Raw genomic sequence first — 24,110 nt, 5'->3', positions numbered from 1 at the left:
TGAGTTTGTAATGTCAGGCCCACCCATCTTTGCGTCTAAACTTGGGCCTTTTAGGACACGCGCTCAGAATCTAGTTTCGTTTCTCCAGTGTCCTCATACATCAGACGTGCAGACAGAACAGACATGCTTTAATTCACCACATGGCCTTTGAAGTCAAATGTTTAGTCTGCCAACAGATTGTGTGTGTGTCTAGGTATGTGAGGACGAGATAGCAATCTCCCCCCACACACACACGGTCAATGTAATGCCTCGTCTGTCCCGCTGGAGAGCGTGTGCCCTGCGTGCGACCTCTGTACACACACACACACGCACACACACTTGTGAAGAGCAGTCAATGACCCTGTCGTCTAGACGCTGTTAGTGCTACCGTAAGAGCCATTGATTGGGTGGAAGCTGACACTTCCAGCGTTGCTGAGAGAGAGCGTTACTGACAGAGTGTATAGATGCCCCCCCTACTCATCCTGGCATTAATGTCAGGGTGTTTTTGCTGTCTACACCTACACACACACACACACACACACACACACACATGGGTCAAAGATTTTAAGATGTCGGGAAGAAAATGTGATTTTATGTCCATAGAAGGCACTGCAAGTATGTAAGTAAAGTGTCTGCTTTTAAGGTTTTTAGAGAATAAAATGTCGAAATTTGGTTGAAATAACGTTGCATTTTCATTCAGTGTAACACAACATTTATGTAAAAATTCAAACTTGTACATATTAAAATAGAAAAGAATTAGGCACCATATTGCGTTTTATTGTGTTGTAAAAGAGTAATGGGCAAAATGGGCAAAACCTAGCATAGTGGCAGTTTGAAAAATATGTCAAATAAAAAACTAACTGGTATTTGAGGTGAAAGTAATTCATCTTTTGATTTGTCATAAATTGATTTTGGTTGTAAATATGCCTGATGATTTTTACATTGAATAACATTTTTGTTGGTTAATTTAGTAAATCAGGGAAAAATGTATGAGACTTATTTTTGTCTCAATTTAAAGCAGTAACGTCTCTCTCTCTCTCTCTCTCTCTCTCTGTGTGTGTGTGTGTGTGTAGATATGTATGTGTGTCTGTGCGTGTTTTTGTGACATATGAGGACACAAATTTGTAAGATGACATGGGTATGACAGGTAGAAGGTGACTTACCTCATGTCCCCACTTTTCAAAACGCTTTTTGCGTAAAAAATCTATAAATGTCATTAGGTTCCTGTATGGTGTAGGGTTGGTGGAGGTCCTTTATATAACACATATAAAAACCATTACACCTATAGAATATACCCACAATTCACAAAAACAAACGTGTGTGTGTGTGTGTGTGTGTGTGTGAATGAATGAATCAGAAGTTGTCATTTTTTTCCCACAAATTTTTTTTTTTTAAATTTTAAATTTTTTTCTTTTAAATAATAATTTTTTTATTAAGTATTTATATTGTTAATTATTTATTTACCTCCATTCTATATATTGGCAGTTATGTATTTTGTGCACAGTATGCAAATTCTTTTGCAAATGACCTAAAATATGGTTAGATTTGTCAGAATATTCAATAATATTCAATATTCAACCAAAGCGTGCGTGTAAGCGGATCAGTACTGAACACAGTTTAACTTTCGCACGTTGTTCATGCACAGTATGCCCAGAAAACCACATGACCTTCTAAACATGTGGCTAAACACTGTGCAGTTTACATCCGGGGCGCTCTGCGTGGGACACTAGACAATGAGCTCAACCATTTCCATTTCCAATGAAGCAAAAGCAATATCGTTATTTTTTTCTTTGTAATTAATTATTTAACAAACGGCCATAATTTAAGACGTCTTTATGCAAAAAATATTGTCTTGAGCCGTTCATTTCTGCCACTGTAGGCAGTGCACTAGTGTTCCGTCCCCAACATCCTTTGACTTTATCAGGGTTTATCACGTCCCTTTGTGTCTCTCCAAGCGCTTGGCATCCTCACACCTCTTTTTCTCTCTCTCTTTTTTTTTAATATCGCCTCCTTTATTCATTATAGTCTGGCACCCTCGGTACCAAACGAGACGTTAATGTGCTTGTGCCCTTTCCACGCACTCTCTCCAGCTCTCTCTTGTCTTCTCGCGGCCCCCAAAGACGGACACTCAGCTGACACCTGAGGGGCCATAGGAAGGTCACAGACACCTCATGTCTTCATGCACCAGACGAACACGCTCACAATCTCCCATTTTCTGTCTAGACGGTGATTTTAGCACAAATCTATCGTGCTGTTGTTTGTGTATTTATCTCCGAGATTGATTTTAAGGGGGTAGCTCACCCAAACATGAATATACTTTCTTTCTTTACTCAAAACCAAACCTAAATTATTGTCATCTCTTTATTTTACATGGAGCACAACATTTTACCGAAAAACAAAAAAACAAACGTAAATGCTCGATGTGTTAAAAGGAAGTCATAGAGAGTTTGCGCTGAGAATTTTTATATTTGGTGAGACTATTCCTTTAAGAAAGAAACTGATAAATAACTCGGTCAGCAAGAATTAGAAGGTCAATTAGAAAGGACGAAATGAAGCCCAGGTCCGCACTGCTCCAGCCAATAACACCAGCCAATGAGCTGTGAAAGTTTCTACTGCAGATATATAAGATCGTGTCTGGCTGTACCAGACGCTTTGTATCAGCCACCGCTTTTTTTTTTTAAGCTGTCCTTTAGACACAAGCACATTCTGATATAATCAGAGCAAGGCATCAAGCTGAAACGGGTGCATTAGCATGTATCAGATAAAGTATCTGATTCAGCTCCTGATATACTGATCTGACTCTCATCGTCTTGAGCTTAAAGTCCTCTGGAGTCATAATAAATGATATTTCAACACTCAGGAACATTGTGTCTATTTTTTTTATTGCGGCATGGACCACTTAAACTTTGAGAACAATAAGAAAAAAATTCTGCACATGTGCTATTGTAATGCGTGCTGTTTTTTTGAAGTACATTAATGTTCTTAATGTGTGTGTGTGTGTGTGTGTGTGTGTATATATATTTAAATATAATTTAAATTTTTCCCATTTCATGTATGTGTTGACCCGTCTCTCACCTGTCACAAAAATGTCAAGACTTTTAATAATAATATAATAATTATTTTGTTGGTAATATTTTGAGGTTTAATTTGAGTAATATTTGTGTCACACATATGTCACAACATTGAGAACACAACTGACAACTGACATGTTCAAGGCCCAAAAGGGAAGGAAGGACATCCTTAAAATAGTGACATGGGCGGCTTATAGTTTTATGACAGTCGTTCATGAGATACCACGACACATGCAAGGCACCTTTAGAGGAAGCAGAGCAAGATGCCTCATAAACATGTCTGAAGATTTCAACAGAGAGAATGACTTGGAATTGTTTGCCTATAGCCTTACTTATTTGAACCAGAATACAAAGACTATGAACTAAGAAAAGAGACTCAAAACCACAGAAGAGAAGACATTTCTGAATAAAATAATTGTTTTTGCGCACAAACTTTAAACCACCGATGTCACATGGACTATTTTTATGGTTTATAGTGTCCTTTCTGGGTCTTCAATGTGTCGCTTCTCTTGGAGGGTCAGAAAGCTCTTGGATTTCATCAAATATGTCTTTATTTGTTTTGCCAAGATAAACAAATGTATTACGAGTTTGGAACGACATAAGGGGGAATAATTAACGACAACATGTATTTTTTGTGGGGGTGAACTATCTCTTTAAATATCCAGATAAACTTATTGATGATAGTTTTTTTTTACATATGTTTTATGTGCTAGACCGTTTCTAAACCTCGAAACACTCTTATCTCTTGCATCAACGAGGGTCAGAATGTTTTTCTTCAGTTCAACTTAAATCATAAATTGTTTCCGTTTCCAATAAAGTTACCAGCCAACTTATTTATTCACCTAAGCCAATTTTATACTTGCATTTGGCACTCGGAGAGTGTTTATTTCAGACCCCGCTAATATAGATAAATTGATATGACACGCATGAAACGAAATCAGCGCTTCTTTTAAGCAATATTTACCAAATTATTTACCAAAAATATTTCATAGCTGTCAAAAAGGCTGTTCATAGGTTTTTGGAAAAGATTCAAAAAGCACTTTTTTCAGCCAGACCGACGTTGATAATTGTCAAGTTCGGTAATTATTGGTGCTACGTTGCGTATCAAAACACCATGCCGTTACGTTTCTGAACTATGATATAGCCACAGTACTTTTTTTGTGAAGGAAAAAGCCCCTGTCATAACTCATCCCACACTGCAACACTCTCTCAGTCTCTGCCTTTTCATTGCTATTTTTTTTTTTTTTTGTCCTTTTTTTTTCCCTCGTCAGGAACACAGCAGAGATTAAAAATGTTCTGCTGGCTTTTCTTTCCCCCGTGAGCTCTCCGTCTCGCCAGCCGATTGAAAACGACACAGACGGATAATGATGCGGGTGAGAGACGGAAGTTTTTGCACGGGGAGGGGGAGACGCATCCTCCCACGTTTTTTATTTCCATATTTTATTGTGTCGTAAATGAAATAAAAGAGAAAATGATGCTGTTTACCTCCGACATGCTCCGCTAGCATCAAGTGTTATGATTCCCTCTGTGCCAGACCCCCGCCCCAGAGACCCCCGCCCTGCGTGAGACTGTGTGAGACGGTGTCTAGCTCTGGCTGCAAAGCACTCGTCTGAGGGGAAAATGTGATTGTGGCGGGGGGTGGGGGTGTTTTTGGGACTTTGTGTTTTTGAGAGAGACAGAAAGATGGCGTAAGGGGGGTGTCGCCTCCTTTTCTGTGTCTTGATAAATCAATCTTGAGGCTGGCAGACGAGGCAAGCGCCACAGAGACACTCTCAGACTGGCACCGTTCAGCCCTGAACCCCTGTGCACGCACACATCCAGACAATAATGAGACCCCGGCACAATGCAATCCAAATCTAACGCGCAAATACGGACAGTACACGCACGGAAACCACAGTTCTGGGCCCGCCAGTCTTTTTCGTGCTTTGTTTCACTCATGAAACATCTTCTGATGAGTATAAGCCATAAAAATGCAAAGCACTTGGTAAAATCTCAAGCTGCGCTCTGATTGGTTGTCTCCGCTTCTTCAGTCCCTTGGATCAGAGGGCAAGAGTTTTTACTTGGAAACAAATGTTACTAGTCTTGCTAGTCTTAGACAGAAGCTACACAAGCTTATTTTGATTATAAATGCCATTTACAGTTTATTGTGTAACCAATATAAATAATGCGGGACAAATCTGTAGTGCACGGGGACTCTTATTTTGAAATGTTTACTATTGATTGAAATAGATGAGGGAGAGGCACAATGTATGTCAGTTTAAACGTTATAAAGTAAGAATTCATCACCAGTAGTCTATTGGTGGAAATACGCTGATTTCATTAAATTGTGAACCGCTCTGAAACCTTGAACAGCACTCATATTTTTTAAATCAAGTCCTAGACTTTTGAAGTTTAATCACATTAGGCTGTATCGGGATTCCTTTTGTCTATCCCCAAATTTAAGAGCTCTTAAAATTATAACTAAGATGTTTGTTATAGTATTTAAGAGATGTTCAACAGTTTTTATGACCTTAAATTTCATAAAACAGTGTTTTTCTTTCTCTTTAAGGACCTGCAGGAACTTTTTTTTATTCACACACGTGCTGCTAAATATGTTTTACAGTTTGCATGCATCTATTTTTAATTGCAAGTGCGAGAGAAACTCTCTGCGTTTATATTCATTGCCTGCCGCTTTGTTACATCACGCCTGTTTTGGGCAGTTCTCAGCCAGAAAAAGCTGCGAAGTGGACCCGACTTTATGGCCATAGTCAAAAGTCTGGAAGAGATGTTTGCCCGAGGCCAGACCTGCTATAGCCAGTGCCACCCTCCTGAGCGCTCAGCCTGCTTCAATTGTGTGTGTGTGTGTGTGTGTGTGTCTGTCTGGCAGGGGAGGTTTAATTGAGCTGTGACTCATCTAATGGAGAAGGCAAAAGGCTTGTGTCACACTGGGTGCATGGCAGGATCGTAATGAATCAGTGGTCGCTGAGGACAACAGGTGTGTATGAGTGTCTGTCCGGTTCAGAATGGCCAAGTGGTAAAAAAAGATAAATGTTAAAAATGATAGCCCGAGAGTGGGTGGACGCTCTATAAATAGGTCCTGCTGGTTATCTGCAGGTTCGTGTTTGTATCGGTGTGTGTTTGAGCACTGTTTAGGTGGCAGAATATGCCTGAGAGGATGAAATCCGAGGCTGGCACATCCGGCTGATTCACAGCTCCTTATAATAAAGAACAACAGAATGAAGGGGAAGTGAGAAGGAAATCCTTCATGGGAGAGCAGATAGGGAGGCGATGATGGGTTTTGGGACCTTACGTAAGATAAAAGATTCATCAAATATTCGTGCTGGGTTATTACGTGGGCACTCCTACGCCAAAAGCAGGAACTATGCCAAATATTGGCTGAACAGCATGAGTGCTTCTAACAGTCTGTATTCTTTTTGATGCTGATGGCAGTTACTTAAAGGCTGTTAAATCGGGTGCGAATTGGTGTTGATTGACCCACCTACTGAAAGCCTATAGGTGAGGAATTAAAAGCAAAATACTAAACTTTATTTATTTTTTTTGCTTTATATTACACCAAAAATGTTTTAGGAGCGTTCCGAATGTCCAAAATGTTCTATAACCAAAAAAAGTTATTTAGAGGGTGCTTTTTCACTTGTTGTCAAATAGATGGAAGGTCATCTTCAGTAAAAATCGCTGCTTGGTGCCCTCAGGGAGGAAAGATGATTTGTAGTTGGAGACTATTGGTCTTTATTTTTGTTTGGATTATGATTATATAAAAAAAAATTACATGAAAAGTGTTTTTTTTTTTTTAAATCCTCAAGATTGATTTTTTTGGTTTTTTTGTTGTGGGTGCAGAAGACAATTTGGGTTGCATGGACGTGTACCTAAATACATTTTGTCCCGAAATCTACCTTTTTAAAAAGTTGACTTTTTTGAAATTCATTGTATAATTCGCACACTGGCTGTTGAGTATGTGTGGTTACATAAGACAGCTGGTTACATAAAGTGTTGGGACTGTGAGTGAGGAGGTTATCCTAAGTGTTGCCAGAGACAAATCGAAGATTAAGATTAGGGTCGGGAATTAGGGTTAGGGATTCTCAGTCGCCTTGGGTCATGGGGGACATAGTGAAACTGAAACTGAAAAATCATTTGTAGGCAAATAATTATCTGTAAATTCCGGCAAGTTCATTCCTGCCTAGTGACAGTGAAAGGCCATAGCAACAGCACACAGGCAATGCAGTAGTGGGAACTCTGATTTCGCTCTCTTCAGACACAAGAAAGAACAGAGTTTAATCTTGTAAACACAGTTAGGCTCCTCACTCTCAATTTATGCTCTTCATCAGCTCCCAGCTGCGTTGTGTGCAGTATGCTGCTATTGAAGTACTCGTATGTCTACGCAATAACTTAAAATTGCTGTGAATTGGGGTTTAGGTGAGCGTCTAGGAGAACTTGTGTTTTATAGGTTGTATAGTGTGCATGTGCAGGCAGCAATGCTTGTAAAATTGATCAATCTCCCATGACATGGCGGACTCGCATAGTACTTTTAGCCAATACCAAACAAGAACAATAAATATTTATTAGGTGAGTCTGTTATGTCATGGAAGATGGACCAACTTTACAACAATTGCTGCATCTTCAGCTTTGGGGTACCACATGGTTCGGTACTTGGCCCCCAATTTTTTTATTTGCAATCAAAGCTGTAATTAATTTATTGCTCATCATACAGTACATTGCTTATTCTCAGCACGTCTCGCTTCTTCCTTTCTGTCTCTACACCTTATAATGGCTCATAGCATGCCTTTCTGACGTTTCAACTACCGACTCATTTAACTAGAACGTAACTCTTCTTTTAAGCCAGAAACCTCCTTCAACTCAATAGAAGTTCACTTACAGTCTTCATTCCCTTTTCTACGGTTTCTTGAAAAGAGTAGGGCTGACCCTAGACTTTGCTGACCACATTATAACAACTGGCCATTCTCAGTGCTTTATGGGTCTGCAATTTTGCCTTTCTTGCTCACTGCTCTATTAAGCTCCTCATCCAGGCAGTGGATATTTCATGGCTCTGCTAATACAACTCACTTCTTGCTGGCCTACTTGCGTCTTCCTAAAGCCCCCCTGAGTGCATCCAGAATGCCGGCACTTGACCTGTATTTAACCTCCATAAATTGTCTTATGTCAAGCCTTTGGCTCAGGTCTGTACTTTTGGGTTTTCAGTAACTGCAAGAATTACATTCAAAGTGTCTGACCTGCAATGCTAATGTCTAATTTACTAAGTTTCCTTTCAGTTTTATCCAAGGTCATTTAAAACACACCTGTAGCATGGTAATAAAAGGGTGGTAATTCTTGAATCAACTCTTGGGGCATTTTAACCTAGATATTTAAATATTAAACTACATTATCCCAGTGGTGCCAATAGCCGTGTCTCCTACTACCATCAAACATCCATCATCCACCTCTCCCCCTAAAGGGTACCTGCTTGTTCATGTCTAGAATGCATCATTCCTCAAAGTGCAAGTTTTGTTCGTCACATGCTCAGTCGAAACAGCCCCGAAATGTTTTCACACATTGTGAGTTGGGTCTCCACACCGTGGCTGTAAGTGGAACGACGATAGTCTGTGGGTGGAGGTTTCACCTTCACTGTATATGTGTTTGTGTATGTGCGCTTGTGTGTTGCCCCTCAGCCAAACTGCCTTTATCTGGCACAGTGGGAAGTTGTTAGATCGTTAATCAATGTCAGAAGAGCAACATGCCCTATGGCGTTTCTCGTCTCAAAGGAAAGCGTTGCCATGTGGCTGTGTCATAATGGGAATGTATGGGCAGCCATTGACGGGAGAATGCAAGGATTAGTCAGTGTATTATGTCAAAGCTGATCCTCAAGATTCCTGTGTCACAGAACCTTTTGTTTATTATTCAGTCATGATTAAATGCATTTATATTTCTCTTGGATAGCCTCAGCTTCAGATGTGCGTTCTTGGCCTAGTTTCGAAGAACAAGACATGGCCTGTAGAACAGATCTGTGGTCAGATGTACCGATATGAATGATTTGTGCGCTGCGAAGTGACATACCTAGTGCTTCTGTACAAGGATTTCCGGATGTTGTCAGCTTCTCAGAAAAGTTTTAGAAAGTACCAGAGTCACTCGAAACAGTAAGTTGCAGAAATGATGCAGATCAGTCCTTCGCATTACTCTGTATCCTCTGCAGTCGTTGCTCTGAGGCCCTATCTTCCATTTTCAGTTCGTCATAGCGCGCCACGGCACACTGGCCGATCTCCAGAGAGAGATATCCGTCGCATAGAATGCTGACACAAGGAGGAACTGTCCTCAAGATGAAGGAGAGGAGCGAGGGAGCGTCTTGGCTTGTGCATGCTGGCTGATATCGGAGCTGTCAGTCAAACAATGAACAAACTCTGTCCTAGGGACAAAGAGAAAACTTCACTCCTTCCTCCACATCCTTATCGCTATAAATCATCTCCACTGTTGTTCGAATTAGACAGTTAAACACACTGTCTGTGCCAATCTGCGTACACAAATTAGTATTCGGTCTCCTGTTCGGAGATGTAAAAACCTAAATATTATTAAAACCAGTTGGTTTTCTCAACCCTGAGCTTTGTATAATTTTGCAGCCTGAGGGTCATGTTTACCAGACAGCAAGCAGACATGTTTCTTAATGAGAGTTCACATAGTTCTTCAGTTTAAAAACATTTGGACTGAGTGCAGCAAAATGGAACAGAATGCAGAGGTCTCAAGATGCATTTATAAAACTTAGATTATTGGAAGACAGTGTTAAACTTTACAGCACTGATTTGGGAAGTCGGGTCACAGGGTCTTTTTTTTTTTTCTTCTTTACAGCCTGGTTTCAGCCTTTTCATGTTGCTTTTATCATTACAACAGCCCTCCGCATTTGGTTGCAATTTTAAGACAATATGTCAGGATTAAAAATAGTCAAACTTTGAAATACTTCCACTTCCATTCTATTGTGTTCAATCTGAGCAGATTCTGAATGTACAAATGCACCTTATAAAACATGTCCAGTCGGGGTGGAGCAAATCCAGCATAAAACTGGGACTTGTTCATTAAACATTCATCACTGAAGTGATGGAAACAAACAAACACACTTTCCGAAGCTTGTACGAAGCCAGAAGGAGTGTATTTGGCACAGAAATACTGTCATGTGTCATTTTTTAGAAACTTTGGCCATGTTTAGCATGAGAATCCAACTTTTGTAAATACCTCCGAAAACACGAAATGGCATTAAATCCTTAAAGACCCCCCAATTTAAAATGATCTCTAATTAACTTTCAGGTCAATCTAACTTTCATGCAGACCTTGCAGATGCAGAGAGATGTCTGTAGAGTCTCTTGTTCCTAACTGCTTGACTGTCACATGGTGCGTTGATGGATAAGAGCCATCAAACCCAGCCTGCCGTGTCCAGAGCTGCCCTACACATGCCCATATTATTTGCTTTGTCTTTTTTCTAAACATTTGTACTTTTTGCTAACAATGTTTCGTTTGCCTTTTCTTGTTGAGCAGGCTTCTCTTCTCCCCGTTGTGTTTGAAGTGGAGATGATTTTACTTTCAGAGGTGTGCACGCCACCCCCCAGTTATATTTATCTCCAGACTTCAAAGTGCCACCCTGCTGTGTTTTTGCATCTGAACAAATAAAGAAGGTTGTTTCTCCAGTGCAGCCTTCCATATGGCTCTCTTCCTAAATGAACCAGCCAAGGGGAACGGGAATCACTTGTTCAAATATAATCGTGTTAACCAGTTTTCTCCCTTTCTCTTTTCTCCACAGTTTCTCCTAAGATGAAACTCCAGCACTCCTGAAGAAGGATGACACCCCTGGCACATTGGCTAGGACGGTGCCTGTGGGCATCTGTGTCACTCACATGCCAAGCCTGAAAAGTGGAAAGAAAGACAGTTCTAGCAGACACATTGAACACTTCCAAGCTCTAGAGTGAAACTTTGCACAGTTGGCCATGGCTGCATATCCATGGCTTGGAGGATAGGATCCCTTGTTTAGCAAGCAATTTTACCACACTGAGTTTTTTAACTGGTCATTTAGCAAATCCAGCACTTCCTGGCCCAGAGGTTTTATAGAGTAACTGCCACACGCAAGCTGAACCGGAGGATCCAAAATGGAGGTCACACATCAACGCTCTTTCTACCAGACTGGTTAAAGCTGCAGTCAAAGGCATTACTGCAAGGGCAGTATGCAGGCAGCTGACTACCCAGCCACAAATAATAACACAGGTAAGAAATCACCTTACCCCTTGATAAGTGCCCTAATTAATTATAAGCATCTATTTTTTCACTTTTTTAGGTTTGCACGTAATTTAATGAATTATTGTGAACTGAAATTGATACACACTTCATTCTAAATCAGGAAGGTCCTCATAGTTTCTGCAATTGCCAGTCATTTACTGTACTTTATATATTATTATCCACAATAACTAGGTGGGAAAATATATTTACTGTACTACTACTACTACTACTTAGCCATTCATGTGTAAAAATCTGAGTTCACCCTTCGCCAGGTGTTTGATTGACAGGCAATCTGACCAGTCATAACACAAAATCTGCCATTTTATCTGACAAACAAACCAGACAGGAGAGTAGATTAACGCTGGTGGACCTGTACTTAAATTATGTGATTTAATGTGTTTCCATTCATGTTTATTTTGTGTCGTAACTAGTAGAGAGGAATAGATGATGTGTTCACGTGCCGCTCGTGAAAAATTTGAAAGCTGATACTTTCTTTGTTGTTAGCATCCTGTGTATTTTTGAGAGCATCATGGTTTGTCAGACCTAGCAACAAGTGGGCTAAGGTCCTTGTGATGGGTCAATCATGACCATCATCGTCTGATCACCTTGTTACTCAAAACAAAGACCTTTGTCATGTCGCATGAAAGAAAAAAAATTTCTTTGAAACTCAGTTGCGACTGATTGCTGTTCAGGTGCAGATTTATTTAGGGAAGGGTTTGCATCATTCATTCATTCATTCATTAGGTTAAAAAAAGGAGTGAAGGCTCATACACACCTGGACGAATATCGCCGACATTCAATGCCAAAAAAAGCATAAAACGAAAAAAAAAAAAAAAAAAAAAAACTAAGCGTTATTTAAAAAAAAAAAAAAAAAAAAACACCTCTGTCTTGCTTTTTTGGATTGACATGTCTGGTGTGTACCAGCCTTAAGACTGGACTTCCACTGGTTCCCCATTTCAAAAAGTCACATGATGCCCCATGGGTGTTAGTTTAAAGTCAAATCAATTACTTATCTACAAAAAGTTGCTTAGTTCACCGTTATGTTTTTGAGAATACATGACTTTTTAACTGCAAGGAGTCCCTATCATGTTGGTAGGGTTGTGTTTCATGAAAAATCAAAAAAGAGACTCTTTTCAGAAAGTGAAACTTCTGCCTTTGTTCGGGGCCAGCCAAGTGCTGACACTGAAAATACTCCAGTATCCAGCTTTTAATATCAGATGTGGAATTTGAACTTGGACTGGAATTTGGACCCATACATCCAAAAATTCCTGAGAGACCTGAGGTAGAGGATATTGTTTTAACAACTGGATGGCCCCCAAGCTGAGCCGGGGTCACAATGTTCTGCTATTTTATTCATCATGGAGAGAAATGAAAAACCAGAACATTCTGTTCAAAAGCATGTGATGGGCTCTCCAGCTGAGGGGAAAGAGTGCCGGCCCACGGTCCCAGGCAACCTGTCAGTCAAAGAAATCACAACAGAATCAAATGCTTCAACTAGCAAAACCAAATAAACACTTTAATGTGGGTTTTGAAATGTAGCACAAAGAAATGCAGTGCAAAAATGATTTTTTTTTTTTTTTTTACAATTATCCCCCATTGTCAAAACGGTGCTTCGTAATGCACCATAAAGGTAGTGACTTCTGTAGTGATCTTTACGTTTAATTCGACCAAGGCACATTAAGACACTTCGGCCTAAAATGCCATATTTGAACAAATATAACTGTAAAAGTCCATAAGATTTGGCAGTTTTGTTGGATGGAAAAGAGCAGCTTGAACATTATTTAAAATATCTTCTTTTATGTTTCATGCAAAATGTTTTGAATGACATGAGGGTAAGTAAATTCTCATTTCCTTCTGACTTGAACTTAAGTCGAACTAAAATGCAAAATGCCCTCGTTTTATTGCTTTGATGCATTTCAGCGAGACAATCCTAGAGCCCAGTCGGTCTAATTAGACAAATACTATAAATAACAACCCAAATATCATGTAATTTGTTAGATGTATGCCGGTAGCATGATCAGCGAAGTCTCTTTTCATTTAATACCAATTGTATCTGATTTTATGAGATGTTTTTGTGTTGATACGATTTGATTTAATTTGCTCATGATTTTGCCTAGCAACAGAGAGCGAAGCTACTCAGTTTTGATGCTTGTGCTTGCTCACACACTTCACACACACACACACACACACACACACATATACTGTAGTCTTCGTGGAGTAGGAATTGTGTTGGTGTTTCATGGCAGAGGCGTTTTGAGTGTGGACAGCTTCCAAATCGATTCCCGTCATTTTGTGAGCCCACAGCACACAGGTTTGCGTAGGGGAGGTTGGGATAGGTTGGGGGAGTTTAAAGTGGGCTGAATGCCGGGGAATACGCAGCTACTAAACAAGCGGAATGGGGGAGAGCAAAAAAAAACAATCGATACCCTCAAGGTTAAACACTGGTTAGCTGTGCTTGTTTTAGGTTTTGCCGTCAGACCGACCCGTTTCAAAGCTCCAGTCTAATATGTTCCTTTTATATCTGGCACTTAAAGTTTCATGCGTTTGAGATTTAGCTTAACAGTCTTCAACTTTAAAAAAAGACCATCACACCAGCTATATGCGGTACAGCGTCTAGCCCTTGTCTGTTTTACATTTTACTCAGAAATGTTAATAAAGTGAGAACATATTGCGACGGCTGCTCCGTCTCGCACTTTTTGACTCGGTTCTGCTATGCATGCACACTTAATTATCCGAGCTCAGCCGGCGGAGGTCATTCGCTTCTCACCACGACACACACCGCTCCCCCTCAATGTGCTGGGGAATTTGGCGCAGAAAATTTCGCAGGCTTCCTCGCTCTTATTTTCTTTTCTTAATAAAGGAGCCAAGACCTGGAGGCGGCGACAGACACAGACTGAGGGAGAAAGACAGGGAGGGGAGTGTTGAAAGTGACAAAAGATATAGCGTGATGTGTAGGAGACGAGGTCCAAATAAGATTAAAGGTATTAAGAACAAAACTCATTTCGCAGCCTTGGAGGAGAAATCCAGCGGAGAAGTACACAAGACTTGTGTAATGCAACAAGACGCGTTATCCAAAACCAGACGGAAAAGGATCAATCCATTTTGAGACGCACTGATTGTGGCTAATAAATTGGTACGCCGTTTTCGAAGGTGGTTTGTGTGTGCTTTCTTTCCACTTTCTCCCGTGCCAGCTTAACATGCACAGGCAACCATCGGTAAGCCGTTCGTAGCTAGATTTGTAAACACCGCAGCTGCGTGGTGCAATCGAAACATTGCTCTGCGTGTTTAAGGATCTTACCCAGCTTTACATAGCAACTTTGTCCCAACCAATGATGGGAATCGAGGGCGGGACTAGCTGTTTGTTCAACCGCTTGCAGAAACCTGTTTGTAAACAGTCATAGTTTTCAGTTTGGTGATGCTTTTGCTGAAAGTGACCTGACATACTTCATTATTTGAAGCTGCCATGTGATTCAAATGGGCGTTGTTAATAAACGGTTAGAGGTAACCATTTGCGACCACCAATTAGGTGACCGAAGCGTGATCTGATCTCTTGCTCTGATATGAAAGTTGCAATGTAAACAGAGAAATTCACCATCGGAGAGAAATTTGACATTTCACAGGAAAATCCATGACATTTGCATTTTAATTAAATACTACAAGCTCAAAAAAAGTAATGTAATTTAAGATCAGTATGATAAATTTAGAAAACTGATATGGAGAATTTCTGTTTCATGCTGACTTTATAAGGTCTTTCGGGTTATTGGTCTGGACCAAAAGAAGAAACTATATTTTGTTTCTGTTCGCTTAGTGTTGACACTTTCATTTTTAACACCAAACCTAAAGATACTAAACACAAGGCACAAGGATATGGTCATAACCTGACTTGACAGATTTTACAATGTATATTTTATGAGCTTTCTGAACATCCAGAACAATGCTGTGTGCTGGGATAAATGTACCTGTTTTATGTGTGTACATATGGAGATATTTTTACTAGCTCACAAAGTCAAAACAGCATCAGGAATTCATCTACTGTACATACATCTGCTGTAAGGAGACGGTGATTCAGACTTCCATACTGAACTCTAATTAGGCAACATAGGTCCCATATGAAGAACCAAGCATGCTTGAGAATTCTGTGCTTTTTAGAGTGCATCTTGTCATCGCATTATGTTTTTGGTTTGTTTAAATGTCTTTGAGCTATGTCGCCTTCATCTTTAAGCCAAACCACACCATGAGTTCATTTGGAAGCGTATTCTGAAAAGGGAGATCTTGGTCTGCATGTTTAGTTTGCACCAAGGTTTGGATGGACAAAATCAAACCAAACCTGGCAAGTGTGAACACACCCTTAGTCATGATTAAAGGGTTCGGAAAATTATCCCATGTTTTATTCTTTCAAAGCATCCTAGGTATATATGACCTTTTTCGATTGGATTCACCTCGAGGATGTAAAATATGGGTTAATTTTTCTTTTTTGGTGAACTACAAATAAAAACTGTTGGGTTTTATCATTACTGAATCCATTCAGCTGATCTCAGGGTCTGACTGTAGCACTTATAGCTTTAGCTTAGCATAGATCATTGAATCTGATTAGACCGTTAGCATCACGCTCAAAAATGAACAAAAAGAGTTTTGATATTTTTCCTATTCAAAACTCAACTCTTCTGTAGTTACATTGTGTACTAAGACAAAAAAAATTAAAAGCTGCAGCAGAGGAAATGAAATGACTCTTTAGTCATTTTTGAGCGTGATGCTACTGGTCTAATCAGATTCAATGATCTATGCTAAGCTATGCTAAAAGTGCTCTGCCAGAGTCAGAGAATGGCTGAATGGATTCAAAAACTGTAAAACTCAATTGTTTAACTCTAGGGAAGTTGAGAAATGAGCCTATTTAAAAAAAAAATTAAAAAGTGCCATGTTCCATTAAGGCTGTAATACTCAATGCAGCCTTACTTAAACCATTATAGTTACTGTCACTTAATATTAATGTAGTAAAGTTTACAACAACAACAACATCAAATTATTTGAAGCATTGTTATTGCAAAGAGATGCTCTTGAAGGTGAACCTTTAGTTTCTTCATTCAAGTCTCAAAAGTGGACATTGGCAGTACTTTTTATGGTCCAATCAAGCCATTTGTTGACTTTCCTGCTAACACTTGAGATTAGGTAACACATATTCACTATTAACTACAAGTTTTTTTACTCAATAAATTCCTAATTTGCTGCTCACTGATAAGTTGCAGTAGTGAATAGTGTTCCTTAATCTTAATTCCTTAATTGTTGAAAATCTGGTGAATTTCTGATGACATCATGGAGTTACGAATGCCGTTTTAGTGTATCAAGACAAAAAAGACAACAAACCACAGTCGTGAACAGCTGACACACTTGGCCTGAACTTGCCGGTGGACTCCAAATCCCAGGTGTGGGTTAAATTTAGGCACTGAGGCTTCTCTCAGACCCATCCATCCCATGATCTCCACCGGCTGACCGGCTGCTCACAGATGGCCCTGTCTGACCGCTTCAGGGGAGCGCAGGGCAGGTGACATCAACAGCCGGAGCAGGGAGGAGAACCCAGACACGCAGGGTGGTTCGAGGTCTTATCAGGGCTGGATGAGTCATGAGAATGGCAGGCGATGACACGGAGAGCGGTCAGAGAGCATCAGTTTGGCTGAGCAGACAGGGAAGAGCGCAGGACAATAACACTGCTGCATCAGACACACTGACTAATGACCTAAACCTAAGACCCGTTCACATCAGAAAAAAGAACTATAGATAGAGTTTTAAAAATCATAGTGAACTTAATAGAATAGCAGCGTCAAAACTATAGCTGTAGCTGTAATAACACAGAGGAGCGTTATCATTATCCAGCTGATGAAGGATAAATGAATTGACAGCCAATCAGAATCCACCCAGCTTTAAAAAGCTCAAGCGTTTAAAACGGCACACAGCTAAATAAATGATTCGGTGATTAAAGGACTTTTTGTTTCTCGAATTCATTCGTGTTTTCGAACGAAGCATTTGAACGATTCAGTGATTTACTTTTCAATCGAATCGCTTAGGTGAGCTATTTAATTATTCACTTACAAAGGCACTTTGTCTTGTTTCTTGTTTCTTTTCTGTTTTTGAAGCAGTTGGTTGAGTGAACAATTCAGTGATGGATAACTTAAATTAAAAATCAATCTGCTCCGTTGAACAAATCATTTGATCGAATGATTCAGTGAGTCACATGTAAAGCCATTTTTAACAAAAAAACAGTACTTACGTCAGCGCAGGGTAAACTTATTAATACCAGTATGTCCTTTTCTCAAATAATGCTCCTTATCTTTTTGCTTTGTCTGTTTTCCATCTCATTTTTATATGATCTTACTTGTTTGTAACTTATATGGCTGCTCAGACGCTAACTCAACATAGCGCTGGATGGTTTCTATTCCCCGTCTCCCTTTTTTAAATAGTCTTTGATCTCCGGTACATTTGAGCGTATTATCTCAGTTTACTCAGTCATTTCCCTCTAATCACCACATCTTGATCAATTATTTCCAAATGACAACATTTATGACCAGATGCACATTTTTCCAACAATTCTCAGTCTGGAAGCGTATTAAACTCAACACAACAAACTAATCCTGATAGAATAGGAATTAAGCCATGAATCAGATTCATGTCTTGTGTAATATGTACTTCCCAGGGCATATTATACAACGTAAATTTACACCATCACGTTAATAATTCAAAGGAGAGCGAATGGAAAACACAACCTTGCTATAATATTAATAATAACTTGTAATTTGTAAAAACAGACTTTGATTCTCGAATTCATTCTTAATAAGTACGGCCGCTGTTATCACCTGAAGAACATCTTAAAGTACAAATATGTGAAGAAATGTAAGCTATAACAAAACTAAGCTTTTTTTTCTTTATTATTGCCCAGCTAGTTAAATAAAGTTGTACAATTATGTCCAAAGTCACGTGCATGAACTACAAGAAATTATACAATTTTTGAATTAGCTTTTTGCATGAGCTTTTTTGCTCACAAAATGCCAAAATCTGGAAAGGTTTATCTCTACATGAACTGCTTCGCTTGTATCATCACATAATATAAACTATGGTTCCCTAACATTAATCAAAGTGCAACAATAAGGCATGAAGGTACAGGGATAACTTAATGTAATGATTTTCTATAAAGCTGTTTTGAAATAGTAACGAGTGTTGTGAAAACTATACAAATGATTTGACCTGATGTTTTTAGGTAGGTGAAAATAGTCAGATATGCTTGCATTAAAACATCCGAAATTCTGTGAGAATCTATTCATGTTTATTTCGTTTTTTTTCTCTCTCAAAGATTTGAAAGCTACGAACCCGCGCACCCTTAGCATCACGGCAGTGCGTTTTCTGTTCGTTCAGATATTGTACAAATCAGCGATCTCCGGCTCATATCTTGTTCTGCATTTCTAGGTCGTCCTGAAATTGAGTGGCACGCCTGGCTGTCTTCTCGGGACAGATAGAGAGTTGTCTGTCCTCAAGCAGACGCGCAAGTGTGTTTAAGTTTGTTTGGGCGTTGTGTAGAGACCGGCGTCTCAAACATTGGTGTCTCATTTCCCCTGCTGGTGATCAAATCTGCGATTAACGCCACAGACCAGACAACGGCCGCAGAACTGCCTGATACGAGCTCGCAGAAACCCTGCTCGCCGTAACGGCTCTGAAGTCAATGTTTTATGGTAGATGTTATGTCATCGGGTGCGGCGTCAGGTCACGCATCGTGAGTCTGGGTAGATTAGAGACTCGTAAAACTCCATCACAACATCCCTGACCTCTTTTATTCAGAACAACTGCCTCATATGTTCCCTTCCTCGGGATCTTATAAGCGCACCTGACTAACAGAGCGCTTTTGTTGCTTAATGGAAGGGAGAAGCGAAGAAGGCTTTTACAGTGAAAGAACATTTTTGTCTTTATTTAATCTTACATTTTAACATTGGTGACGATGCATTCCTTAAAAAATGCGAGCTGTCATCTTTTACTCGCCTCATGTTGTTCCAAACTCACAAAAGGAGACGTTTTGCTGAATATCTGAGCTGCTCTATTCCATTCAACAACAGAGATAAAAAAAAAAAACACCATGTACCATGATTTCTAGCTAATAATGACTTAAATTTGAGCCTGCGCCAGTGTTATTAATAACTGAGATTAAAACTATTAAAAAGCATTTTAATTTAAAAACTGAAATAAGGGTAAAAAAAAAAAAAGGAAATAAGAAAGGTTGGCAACTAACTGGAAAAAATGACTTAATATTTTATAAGAATGTTTTAATGAAATATTATTAAATATTAGGTAACGCTTTGCAATAAGGTGTCATTTGTTAACATTAGTTAATCAAAGTACAGTTTGTTTATTCATGCTAGTTCAGTGCAGTAACTAATGTTAACAAACACAACTTCTAATTTTAATAATGCATTAGTAAATGCTGAAATTATCATTAACTAGGATTAATTAATGCTGTAGAAGCATTGTTCATTCTTAGTTCATGTTTACTAATGAGGCTTATTGTAGGGTGTTATCAAATATTATAAGAGACTCCATTAAAACCAATTAAAAAATTATGAAAACTGCAAAAGAAAACTAAAACTAGTAATAAAGGAAAAACCGATAAAGGAAAATATGTAAAAAAATAAAAATAAATGCAATGGTGATAATATATTATATAATACTATAATTAGATAAATAATACTAAAATAACACTCGTCTGTTCATCGCATTATTTAAAAAAATATGAATATGATTATATTAACGATATACTAGTGTATATTTCATAATTTTTTGTCAGTAAAAATAATTATCAGTTGTCTCTTATAGAAACTATATTGCCACGCATTTTAGCACACTGTGCTTACATCTTACAGAGCCACAGAGTCTGACTTTCATCATAAAAAGAAAAGTTTGTTTGGCCGAAGAACGGCCCGCTTAGACAGGAAGAGACCGTCTGACTGACATGTGAAGCAACCAACCGCAGTTTGTTTACAGGATGTTTTGGAAACACTGATCTGTAATAGATGATACCACATCAGCAAGCCGAAGAAGTGATTAAAAACCTGGGCCACTCCGAATAACATAAATAGTTTGGAAGCCAGCCAATCAGATTGGAGCTTGCGGTTTAAGCCAGCTGTTGCCATTTCTGTGTGCATCATCCATCAGACGGCCCGTGAGCGGTCCATGGGCGGACCGTCTGAGGTTTAGACTAGTCTTAGAGCAACCGGATAGAAATGTTTCGCATGCTCTATAAAGTTTTGAAATATCTGTTCATCTCAGCACTCCACCCAAAGCCAAGTTGTAATTGTTATTTTCCTGCATGTGGTGCATTGCATCAACCTGCATATGCTTAATTATTCAGTCTGTCTGGTATGTGATGCCTTCAGTTGTATAATAGTGCCGCATTGTGTCATAACAATCCCAGCCATCCACCCTTGAAGACGCGTTTCTCTCTTTGTCTTTCTGCAGAGTGCAAGTTCCACTGCACCAATGGCAGATGTCTGAAGCTTCTCTCGCTGATTTGCAATCGTCTGAATGAATGTGGAGACAACAGTGATGAGGAACACTGTCCCGCTGCTGTACCTCCACCTCCAGACACCATCCAGTGTAAGTCCATCCGCCCACCTCCGTCTCCACGCCACATCTGCATCTCTGACAGGTGATATTGCATCAGTGTTGGGGAAGCTGCTGTAGAAAACTACTTGGCTGCAGTCAAGCTGCCATTAGGAAAGAGCATAACCAAATGCTGCATACGTAGAAGGGACTTAGGTGTTAGGTTAAAAAGATCAGTATTTATGTGGCAGCGCTAGTGACCGCAGTATTTCAATATTTATTGAATATAGTAAGATCTGGCGAAGCAGCGCTTCTTTCTTTTATCCGGTAAGTTAAGTGCAAACCAGGGTTTAATGGGGGCCTGTGTTAAAAATGATAAAAAATGCCCCACGAATTTGAGATTAATTGCGAAATATTTGCATAATTAAACGTAATCTTTTATTGCTGTCGCAATTATAATCTAATATGAGAACGGTGAATTTGATCTTATGCATTTAATGGCCAATCAGAGGTGTTTAGGTCAGGCAGGGCTGAAAACGGCCAAAATATGCGCTCTCTTCGATTGAATTCTGCACGCTTACGAATTCTCTCGTCATAAACAAGAAAGTGCACATACAAAATGACACCGATTTCACTGATTTACGCCAAAAAGCATTAGGACATTAAGTAAAGATCATGTTCCATGAAGATACTTTGTAAACGTCCTACCGTTAATATATTAATATATTAGTACTATGAATTGCTAAGAACTTAATTTGGGCAACTTTTAAAAGAGAATTCCCTCAATATTTAGATTTCCTCTGATTCCAGATTTTCAAAATGTATTTCTGCCAAATATTGTCCTATCATAACAAACCACACATCGATGGAAAGATGATTTATTCAAATTTCTATAAATGTATTATTAAAAAAGATATTAGATCTGACTTTATGATTCACAACTGCAAGTTTAAATCATGCAAAAGTCAGAATTGCGAGATAAAAGTCACAATTACCTTGTTTTATTTTTTATTTGGTGGTTAATTAATCACTTGATTGATACTTCAGTGTGAGAGACTACACTAACGGACATGTTTCCTCAAACACGAAAATAGTTTACATGGACATGAAAAATCATCATTACAGTACAGTCTGTCATTATAGTTAACGTTTTAAAGCATTCTGCTCGATCGGTGCAAATGGTTCAATTTCAGTCTTTGACATTAAAGACGACAATCATACAAATAACAAGGTAACTATAAAAGTTGCCCCTGGTTAACAATTCAAGACGGCAAATACTGCTCCTTAACGCTAAAGTTCATTTCTGACCCTGGTCCAAGTGAAGCAACTCACTGAAATGAATCAGACTCTCTACAGCCTACTGGAGTGTTTGATTAAAACCACAATCAGTGGCAAGGCTGGCCCTGCATTATAAATGTGACACAAAAACAGCAACCTAACACTTACTCGTTGGAAAAAAAATGGCTTGTTACTGGAAAAGCTGCTCTATTTTGAAAACAGCTGAACTGCCGTTACGCCGCCGAACACTGTAGTTTGGTTTGTGGTGTCTTTTCTGTGTGTTCTGCGCTGGCGTCTTTGCTGATCCGTCCTGTTTTATTGATATTTTGTTCAGCATTATTCCACAAAACGCCGTGTGGTGCAGTTATCTCACCACAATTATGCTACAAACGTACTGAGCTCTGGAGTGAGAGCGATTCTTCAGCTGAGGAATACAGTCCATTAGCATAACTGTAGATGATATTGCAGATATGTCGACTTGGTGCATTAAAACCCGAATGTTCAGTGGATGCGCGTTAGCTGTTTTGTAATGAAACTGGCTTGTCCAGTCAGATTTCAGAGTTAGAGGCGTTCGTTATTGCCGCAGCTAACCACTGTTTAGATAATCAGTTCATCTGTCACGTTTTATTCTGATTTAATCAAATATTACTGCAGAGTTTGCTCGGGGATTTCCATCAAGCAGCGTACAAGTAGAAGTATGTAATGTATGTTATGTGTGCAAACCGTTTTAAAATATTAGGTAAAGGTTGCAAATACTAGAAAAACAGCCTTTTTAAATAACCAACGTTGCCAAATCACAAACTAAATGTTAGCAAGTCAGAGGTGAATACGTGTTTCCTCCTGTAAACGTTCAAGAGTCTACTAAACATATCTTTTTGTGATTTAAATTAGTTCATATAAAATAACATTATGTGTGTTGCAAGGATCTTTGAACGTGACTATGTTTAACAGCATATATAGTTTGATTAATAGAGATTGCGTAGTAGGCTGCAGAACGTATTGACGTTTAACGAAGACTTCAATATTTAGGCATTCATTTGCTGCGATGCATTGTTGTGAAAACTGAATTTTTTTTGTATTTTGAGAATATAAAATTTTGGTTTGGTTTTTTGTTTTTTGAAATAAGCATTTATACTCGCTCAAGACTGCATTTATTTTATAGAAAATACAATAGATTAGAAATGTGAAATATTACAATTAATGTAACTTTTATAATTAAATATTTTCTTTAAAATTCTTATTTTCAGCATGTCTTTAGTGTCTCATGATCTTCAAGAAGCAGTCTATTTAAAAAAAAAAAAAAATAATAAATAAATAAATAAATAAATATATATATATATATAATTTTTGAATCCTTGTAAAATGCTAAAAAAATCTAATAAAAGTATTAATTTCTATTAAAAAAAATGTATTAGCAATTTCATCAAATTTATCAGTTTGTGTAATTTTGATTACCATTTTGTACTGAGCTGTCTCCGTGTTAAGCATGTCCTTTTTGGTTATATTTAAAGGCTATACTTTTTGTCGCGTTAGCCTTTGCTAGCACACCGCATTATTGTGTTTGTTTAACAAGAGTTTTTACTGAATCAGTTTGCGCAGTTGTTTGTATGACCTTCCCCTCCCATCCTGTACATGAAAGTGTGTCCATAGGTGTGTGAATCTGTTTGTATGTGGACGCCGTTCACGGATAAATTTGTGTGCTTTAGCGCTCTCTTCTATCTGCTTGCACGCACTCTTTCTTGCTTGATGTCAGTCATCTTACAAGGCCAGTTAACATGAATGCATCCAGACAGGCGGTTAACTCTTTTAAACTTCAACAAATGTGTTCAAGGTTCATTTTTTGGACTTAGTTGGTTCTTATTCAGCAGCGCTGTCCACTCCATATTCTATTGAGCTCTGCTTCTCTCAGGCGCACTGCGTCTTTCAAAAGTCGTTGATTTTAATAGAAAGATGTAGATGAGTTTGGTT

The 24,110-nt window shown here is 38.9% G+C and overlaps 1 protein-coding gene across 2 annotated transcripts in view; it reads left to right on the top strand.

Annotated features, from left to right (window-relative positions):
* ldlrad4a (low density lipoprotein receptor class A domain containing 4a) overlaps positions 1-24,110 on the top strand; it is a 72,946-nt gene that overhangs the window by 15,468 nt on the left and 33,368 nt on the right. For both annotated transcript variants that reach the window (XM_043218106.1, XM_043218105.1), the window contains exons 2-3: positions 10,822-11,279; positions 20,781-20,918. In XM_043218106.1, coding sequence (XP_043074041.1) covers positions 11,240-11,279; positions 20,781-20,918 — 178 coding nt within the window. In that variant the 5' untranslated portion in view covers positions 10,822-11,239. The remainder of the gene's footprint in view (positions 1-10,821; positions 11,280-20,780; positions 20,919-24,110) is intronic.

This window comes from Puntigrus tetrazona, chromosome 19 (assembly GCF_018831695.1).
Source record: "Puntigrus tetrazona isolate hp1 chromosome 19, ASM1883169v1, whole genome shotgun sequence".
Lineage (NCBI taxonomy): Eukaryota > Metazoa > Chordata > Actinopteri > Cypriniformes > Cyprinidae > Puntigrus > Puntigrus tetrazona.
Note: the sequence above shows the minus strand (reverse complement) of the source record. Positions and strands in the feature narration are given on the sequence as shown.